At 37.7% G+C, this 8991-nt stretch overlaps 1 protein-coding gene across 1 annotated transcript; it reads left to right on the top strand.

The window, feature by feature from the left end:
- Positions 1–5713: 5713 nt before the first annotated feature.
- Positions 5714–6715, top strand: LOC101116721 (olfactory receptor 9K2-like). The gene has a single exon (XM_012176083.3). The coding sequence runs from the start codon at positions 5744–5746 to the stop codon at positions 6713–6715; it is 972 nt and encodes a 323-aa protein (XP_012031473.2). The 5' UTR covers positions 5714–5743.
- The last annotated feature ends 2276 nt before the right edge of the window (positions 6716–8991 follow it).

Genomic DNA, 8991 nt, shown 5'->3' on the forward strand with positions numbered 1-8991 from the left:
CTACACAAGAAAACCTACAGATCCAGTGCAATCCCTATTTAAATGCTAATGGTATATTTAAACAGGATACAACAAGTAGTTGTGAAATTTGAATGGAAGCCCATTAATAAAAGTTTCCAAATTGCCAAAACTATCTTAAGAAAGGAAAAAACTGGAAATGTTGTGATCCTTTATTTCACCTATACTGCAGAGGTAAGTAATCAAAACAGTAGAGTTCAGTTCAGTTCAGTCGCTCAGTCCTGTCTGACTCTTTGTGACCCCTGAATTACAGCACGCCAGGCCTCCCTGTCCATCACCAACTCCCAGAGTTCACTCAGACTCACGTCCATCGAGACAGTGATACCATCCAGCCATCTCATCCTCTGTTGTCCCCTTCTCCTCCAGCCCCCATCCCTGCCAGCATCGAAGTCTTTTCCAATGAGTCAATTCTTTGCATGACGTGGCCAAAGTACTGGAGTTTCAGCTTTAGCATCAGTCCTTCCAAAGAAATCCCAGGGCTGATCTCCTTCAGAATGGACTGGTTAGATCTCCTAGCAGTCCAAGGGACTCTCAAGAGTCTTCTCCAACACCACAGTTCAAAAGCATCAATTCTTTAGTGCTCAGCTTTCTTCACAGTCCAACTCTCACATCCAGACATGACCACTGGAAAAACCATAGCCTTGACTAGATGGACCTTTGTTGGCAAAGTAATGTTTCTGCTTTTCAAAATGCTATCTAGGTTGGTCATAACTTTCCTTCCAAGGATTAAGCGTCTTTTAATTTTATGGCTGCAGTCACTATGTGCAGTAATTTTGGAGCCCCCAAAAATAAAGTCTGACACTGTTTCTACTGTTTCCTCATCTATTTCCCATGAAGTGATGGGACCAGATGCCATGATCTTCGTTTTCTGAATGTTGAGCTTTAAGCCAGTTTATTCACTCTCCACTTGCACTCTCATCAAGAGGCTTTTTAGTTTCTCTTCACTTTATACCATAAGGGTGGTGTCATCAGACTTATATTGAAGAAAGTAGGGAAAACCATTAGACCATTCAGGTATGACCTAAATCAAATCCCTTATGATTATACAGTGGAAGTGAGAAATAGATTTAAGGGACTAGATCTGATAGATAGAGTGCCTGATGAACTATGGACAGAGGTTTGTGACATTGTACAGGAGACAGGGATCAAGACCATCCCCATAGAAAAGAAATGCAAAAAAGCAAAATGGCTGTCTGGGGAAGCCTTACAAATAGCTGTGAAAAGAACTGAAGTGAAAAGCAAAGGAGAAAAGGAAAGATACAAGCATCTGAATGCGGAGTTCCAAAGAATAGCAATAAGAGATAAGAAAGCCTTCCTCAGTGATCAATGCAAAGAAATAGAGGAAAACAACAGAATGGGAAAGACTAGAGATCTCTTCAAGAAAATTAGAGACACCAAGGGAATATTTCATGCAAACAGTATAGTCCTGGCACAAAAATAGACATTAGTTCAATGGAAAAGAATAAAAAGCCCAGAAGTAAGTCCAGGTTTATATGTCAATTAATCTACAATAAAGGAGGTAAGAATACACAATGGGGAAAAGGCAGATTCTTCAATACATGGTGTTGAGAAACCTGCATAGCTACATACAAAAGAATCAGATTTATTTACTTCCTTTACCATATACAAAAATAAACTGAATTGGACTTAAAACTTAAAATAGGATCTGAAACCATAAAATTCTTGAAAGAAGCCATAGACAGTTTGTTCTTTCACCTCAGTCTACACAATATATTTTTGATCTGTCTCCTCTGGCAAGGGTAACAAAAATAAAAAATAAACAAATTAGACTACATCAAGACAAAAATCTTTTGCAGAATGAAGGAAACTATCAACATAATGAAAGGGCAAGCTTCTGAAAAAGAGAAAATATTTGTAAAGAGTATATCTGATAAAAGGATAATATCCAAAAAACAAAAAACTCATGCCAACTTCAAAAACAAAACAAAAAAAGTAAGAAAACAACTTGATTAAAAAGCAGGCAGAGGACCTGAACAGACATTTTTCAAAAAACATACAGATCAGTTCAGTTGCTCAGTCCTGACCAACTCTTTGTGACCCCATGGACTGCAGCACGCCAAGTCTCCCTGTCCATCAACAACTCCCAGAGTTTACTCAAACTCATGTCCATTGAGTTGGTGATGCTATCCAACCATCTGATCCTCCGTCATCCCTTTCTCCTCCCACCTTCAATCTTCCCCAGCATCCGGGTCTTTTCCAATGAGTCAGTTCTTTGCATCAGGTGTCCAAAGTATTGAAGTTTCAGCTTCAGCGTCACTCCTTCCAATGAATAATCAGGATTGATTTCCTTTAGGATGGACGGGTTGGATCTCCTTGCAGTCCAAGGGGCTCTCAAGAGTCTTCTCCAACACCATGGTTCAAAAGCATCAATTCTTCGGCGCTCAGCTTTCTTTCTAGTCCAACTCTCACATCCATACATGACTACTGGAAAAACCATAGCCTCGATTAGATGGACCTTTGTTGACAAAGTAATGTCTCTGCTTTTGAATATGCTGTCTAGGTTGGTTATAACTTTCCTTCCAAGGAGTGAGCGTCTTTTACTTTCATGGCTGCAGTCACCATCTGCAGTGACTTTGAAGCCCAAAAAAATAAAGTCTGACACTGCTTCCACTGTTTCCCCATCTATTTCCCTTTAAGTGATGGGACCGGATGCCATGATCTTCGTTTTCTGAATGTTGAGCTTTAAGCCAACTCTTTCACTCTCTTCTTTCACTTTCATCAAGAAGCTCTTTAGTTCCTCTTCACTTTCTGCCATAAGGGTGGTGTCATCTGCATATCTGATGTACATCTGTCTCTCATGATGTACTCTGCATAGAAGTTAAGTAAGCAGGGTGACAATATACAGCCTTGACGTACTCCTTTTCCTCTTTGGAACCAGTCTGTTGTTCCATGTCCAGTTCTAACTGTTGATTCCTGACCTGCATACAGATTTCTCAAGAGGCAGGTCAAGTCGTCTGGTAGTCCCATCTCTTGAAGAATTTTCCAGTTTGTTGTGATCCACACAATCAGAGGCTTTGACTTAGTCAATATAGCCAAAGTAGATATTTTTCTGGAGCTCTCTTGCTTTTTTGATGATCCAGCAGCAGATGTTGGCAATTTTATCTGTGGTTCCTCTGCCTTTTCTAAATCTAGCTTGAACATCTGGAATTTCATGGTTCACCTACTGTTGAAGCCTTACTTGGAGAAAATGAGCATTACTTTACTAGCTTGTGAGATGAGTGCAATTGTGCAGTAGTTTGAGCATTCTTTGGCATTGCGTTTCTTTGGGATTAGAATGATAACTGACCTTTTTCAGATGACCAATAAGCCTTAACTAACCTTAGTTAATTTTTTCCTGTTTAAAATGCCTAAAGTACCTTCTCTTCCTAAACTGATGATGCTTAGTCGCTCAGTCATATCCGACTCTTTGCAACGCCATGGACTGTAGCCCACTAGGCTCCTCTGCCCATGGGGATTCTCCAGATAAGAATACTGGAGTGGGTTGCCATGCCCTCCTCCAGGGGATCTTCCCAACCCAGGGATTGATCCCAGGTTTCCTGCATTACAGGCGGATTCTTACCAACTGAGCCACCAGGGAAGCCTAAACTCATTAAACTTTTACTAATATTCAATTGTAATAAAGAAAGTATCTGGTCTCACATCATTTCTGCTCTCTATACACTTAAGAAACCCAGATAAATTCTAAACATACTTTTTTAATTTAAAAACTGATTTTTAAAAAATATGAAAATTGACTTAAAATACTTACAAAAATGACAATATTATCCATTTTTACTCATTAAATAGAGTAGTATGTCTTTGATTTTAATGTAGTCTTTTAATCACATTGTAGTTTTAAAGGAATTTTTAAGTAGAGATCCTAATCTCATAAATATTTTTACTAAAGATATAAAGATAATTTAGTTGAATGCCATTTCCTCCAGTATATTTTCTGTTTGGTATTTAAATATAGGAGAAGAGAATTAGCAACCATTATCTGACTTTGAATTTGTGATTCAGAGGGCATTTGTCATAACACGAATTATAGCTATATCAAGAAATGCAGGCAATCATAATTTCAAGTGAATTTCTCTCTTTTTGAAATAGCAACTATAATTTAACACATAGTTTAAAATATTTATTTACCTAAAACTTGTTTCATGTAGTACAAACTTTTAAATCTCTTTTCTATGTCTATGAATACCTATGGGATAATACCAGAAAGTTTTTCTTTGTCAGTGAAGATAATAAAATCCAGAAAGCTTTCCCAAAGGATATACACAACTAGAGAAGGGAAAGTCCCTTGCTTTTGACTATTATTAGACCATTTGTACCTAAGGTTACTTAAGTCCTCCTAGACAATAGCCCAGGAATCTGCACTTATGTCACCATAATTGACGTTATGATTGTGTATGTGCCAAGTCACTTCAGTAGTATCCAACTGTTTGCAACCCTGTGGACTGTATCCCACCAGGATTCTCTGTCCGTAGGATTATCCAGGCAAGAATACTAGAGTAGGTTGCCATGACCTTCTCCAGGGGATCTTCCCGACCCAGGGATTGAACCTGTGTCACTTATGTCTCCTGCATTGGCGGGCAGGTTCTTTGCTGCTACTCCTCTCCCAGTGGAATCCATCACAGAGGATGAGTAAAACCTCAGTGCTGAAATATCCTGAGGAAGGTTTCACAGGCTTATAAATCACTAAGGACATCATAAACATCACTGCTGATACTCTAGCTCATGATCATGGACTCTGGACAATACAAGTTGCTGTGGGCTTTAAATAACTGTAATTACCCACTTATCTTTATCTTAAGACACATACAGTATCACAGAATTTAGGAAAGGAATTTTCCTGTCTGTAAGTCAGTGAAGTTTACTTGGATTGTTTCAATAGTGAGATCTCTTAAACTGATGGAACCTTGGTAGAAGGGTAAGCCTCCATTGCAGAGTAAGGATTGGAATATTTTCTACCTTCTCTCTGCTTCAAAATGAGGGCTAAATTATTATGATTTTTAATTGATTATTAATGGAAAGAAGTATTTATAATGTTACAATAAAAATGTGTGTATTTGGGATAATGGCTTTGACCTGAGAAAAGAATAATGTTTCCAAATAGCTTTGGAGAACTTTATCTTCTACGTGTCATTTTTGTATGTTATTAATTTTAACATACAAATAATAACTATTTTTATTCTGTTTTCAAAGATGGCTACAATAAGGAAAACTACATATATTGAGCTAAAATAAGGTAAAAATATTTTTTTATATATTTACTACTGTCATGTAATGAGTCAAAACACTGACATAGCTATCATAATGGCTATAAATACTATCTTAAAAATTAGATTCATTGCTCCTATTTTAGATAATATGAAATACTGCTATTTTAAATGAAGAAAATCTCTTACCTATAAATATAGTAGAAATTTCGAATGTAATTGTAGGCAATAAAATATACTAATTTCTTGCAGAAATCGATGCCACATATGATTTAATAAAATAACCAAAGAACATCTTTCACTGCTTAATAAAATAACAGTTTAAGAAGCCTAATGACGTCTACTTCAAGTTCTTGCATCTTCCTGACATTAAAATTTATTTGTATGCAATATCTCATTAAAATGTAAATAATTTAATTCTATATCTTGAGAGTCTTAATAGCACTAGAATCAAAGCCACACTATCATTTATTTTGCTTTGTGCCTATCAGTAGATTTCTGCCATGGGTGACAGGGAAACAAGCAACCACTCAGAAGTGACTGACTTCATTCTTGTCGGCTTCAGGGTCCTCCCAGAGCTCCACATTATCCTCTTCCTGCTTTTTCTGCTTGTCTATGCCATGATCCTTCTAGGGAACCTTGGCATGATGATCATTATCATGACTGATCCCCAGCTGAACACACCAATGTATTTCTTCCTAGGCAACCTCTCCTTCATTGATCTCTTCTATTCTTCTGTTATTGCACCCAAGGCTATGATCAACTTCTGGTCTGAGAGCAAGTCCATATCATTTGCAGGCTGTGTGACTCAGCTCTTTCTCTTTGCCCTCTTCATTGTGACCGAGGGGTTTCTCCTGGCAGCCATGGCTTATGACCGCTTCATTGCCATCTGCAACCCACTCCTCTACTCTGTTCAGATGTCAACACGTCTCTGTGTTCAGTTGGTAGCTGCTTCCTACTTTTGTGGCTGCATCAGCTCAGTTATTGAGACCAGCATGACATTTACTTTATCCTTTTGTGCTTCTCGGGCCATAGACCACTTTTACTGTGATTACCGTCCACTTCAGAGGATTTCTTGTTCTGATCTGTACATTCCTAATATGGTATCCTTTTTCTTATGCAGCATTATCATTTTGCCTACCATAATTGTCATTATTGTGTCTTACATATATATTGTATCCACAGTTCTAAAAATACGCTCCACTGAGGGGCGAAAGAAAGTCTTCTCCACTTGCAGCTCTCACCTAGGAGTCGTGAGTGTACTGTATGGTGCCATCATTTTTATGTATTTCATCCCTGACAGATTTCCTGAGCTGAGTAAAGTGGCCTCCTTGTGTTACACCCTAGTCACTCCTATGTTGAATCCTTTGATTTACTCTCTGAGAAACAAAGATGTCAAAGAAGCTCTGAGGAAGATCCTAGGGAATAAACTAAGTTTATTTAATTCTATATTAACTGAAAATAGACTTAAGTAAATGTAATATAACTGAAAGCACTAAGTTTTATAAACAACCTGGGGAAGGGCTGATTCAAAAAAAAAAAAAGTATCCATTAATCTTAGAGACTATTTGTTTGAATCCTATATACTTACTGTCAAAGAATACATTTGTAATATGTACTGTCTGGCTGTTGATTTTGGAATGAAATGACTTTCTCTGTACTTCATTTCATGTTCATCTTCATTTTGGATAATGATCGTGATTGCCTTGTAGTTTGTTTTTAGGAAGTACATATTCCAGTTTTACTCCAAACTCTGAGATTGTTGTTTGGGATATATTGTTTATCTTCCCATCACTTCATGGGAAATAGATAGGGAAACAGTGGAAACAGTGTCAGACTTTATTTTGGGGGGCTCCAAAATCACTGCAGATGGTGACTGCAGCCATGAAATTAAAAGACGCTTACTCCTTGGAAGGAAAGCTATGATCAACCTAGATAGCATATTCAAAAGCAGAGACATTACTTTGCCGACTAAGGTCCATCTAGTTAAGGCTATGGTTTTTCCAGTAGTCATGTATGGATGTGAGAGTTGGACTGTGAAGAAGGCTGAGCACCAAAGAAGTGATGCTTTTGAACTGTGGTGTTGGAGAAGACTCTTGGGAGTCCCTTGGACTGCAAGGAGATCCACCCAGTCCATTCTGAAGGAGATCAGCCCTGGGATTTCTTTGGAAGGAATGATGCTAAAGCTGAAACTCCAGTACTTTGGCCACCTCATGCAAAGAATTGACTCATTGGAAAAGACTCTGATGCTGGGAGGGATTGGGGGCAGGAGGAGAAGGGGATGACAGAGGATGAGAGGCTGGATGGCATCACTGACTTGATGGACGTGAGTCTGAATGAACTCCAGGATTCGGTGATGGACAGGGAGGCCTGGCGTGCTGCAATTCATGGGGTTGCAAAGAGTCGGACACAACTGAGCAACTGAACTGAACTGAACTGAGACTGTTGTTTGGGGTGTGTTGTTTATCTTGAGTCAGTCACATATGTTATGTGGATATATGTTTATTTGGTAGAGGTAATACAATTTGATGTATTAAGCAAAACAGAAAAAAATATTAGATTTACTGAAGAAATCTTTGTGAATGTCTAGTGAGAGAATCAGATAGCCTGTAGGACATAGAGTCTGAAGTGTGAAATGTAAGTAGCACTTAATGGGGAAGGGAATGGCAACCCACTCCAGTATTCTTGCCTGGAGAATTCCATGGACAGAGCAGCCTGGCAGGCTACAGTCCATAGGGTCACAAAGAGTCAGACATGACTGAGTGATTAACAGGTGCCAAATGGCTAAATGAATGGCACATTTATTTCATGGTTTCTCTGAGTTAAATCATTATTATTTCTCCCTTCATTTGAATATCTACTAAGCTGATAAATTATTTTTGGAAATTCTCCTTTTTCACAAGTAAACTAATAAAAATAAACAAGTAAAGATAATTCACATTTTGCTATATATGCCTTAGGGATAATTCATTCATCAAATTAATATTTATTGAATTTGATGTACTCTTTGCTTATAAAAATTCCTAGGTGTAAATAATTTCTATAGTTGAGATCACACTAATTGAGGGAAAATATCTAAACAATAGTCATATGGTAAGCCCAGTGAATAAAGGCATATGTAGAAATTACAAAGAGAGAGCAGCTTCTACAGATGATGATATAAATGACTTTTTTCTGCAGGCAGCAGGGAGCACTGGGGATTTTTTAAAAAGATATATTGTGTTCTAATAGGCATTTTATAAAAATCACATTGGTAACTTGTGGTAGATAAATATTCATGGAAAAAGAGAATCACAGAAAATGTGTGATTGTTCAAGTACGAGGTTATGGTGGCTTTAAGGGTGATAGTCTTACACAAGATGGTGAAAAGAGGGGGTACTTTTAAAATTATAGGTAAAGTAAACTGAACACTGATCAACGGTGATAAAATAAGAAATAGGTGGAAGTGAATAATGACTTCTAATGTTTGAGCATCTCTGAGGAAATGCTGCCTCACAAAATGAGGAGGAAAATATGAGTAATAGTAGTTAATCATTAAGAGTTAAGAAAATAATGTCAGGTCAGACTGAGCTTTCTAATTCTGGTTTTGCTTATGTGCTCCATAGTCAACTGTCTTTACTTTGCAGAAACTCCTATTTCTCAGTTTAATATAATGATGACTCTAATATCTAATAGGCAAAGATTCTGTGCTTCAGATTTAGCTGAGGTGGAACTGAAAAGAATTAGGAGTTTCTTTCTTTGAAGGCTTGTT

This window comes from Ovis aries, chromosome 3, assembly GCF_016772045.2.
Source record: "Ovis aries strain OAR_USU_Benz2616 breed Rambouillet chromosome 3, ARS-UI_Ramb_v3.0, whole genome shotgun sequence".
In the NCBI taxonomy this organism is placed as follows: domain Eukaryota; kingdom Metazoa; phylum Chordata; class Mammalia; order Artiodactyla; family Bovidae; genus Ovis; species Ovis aries.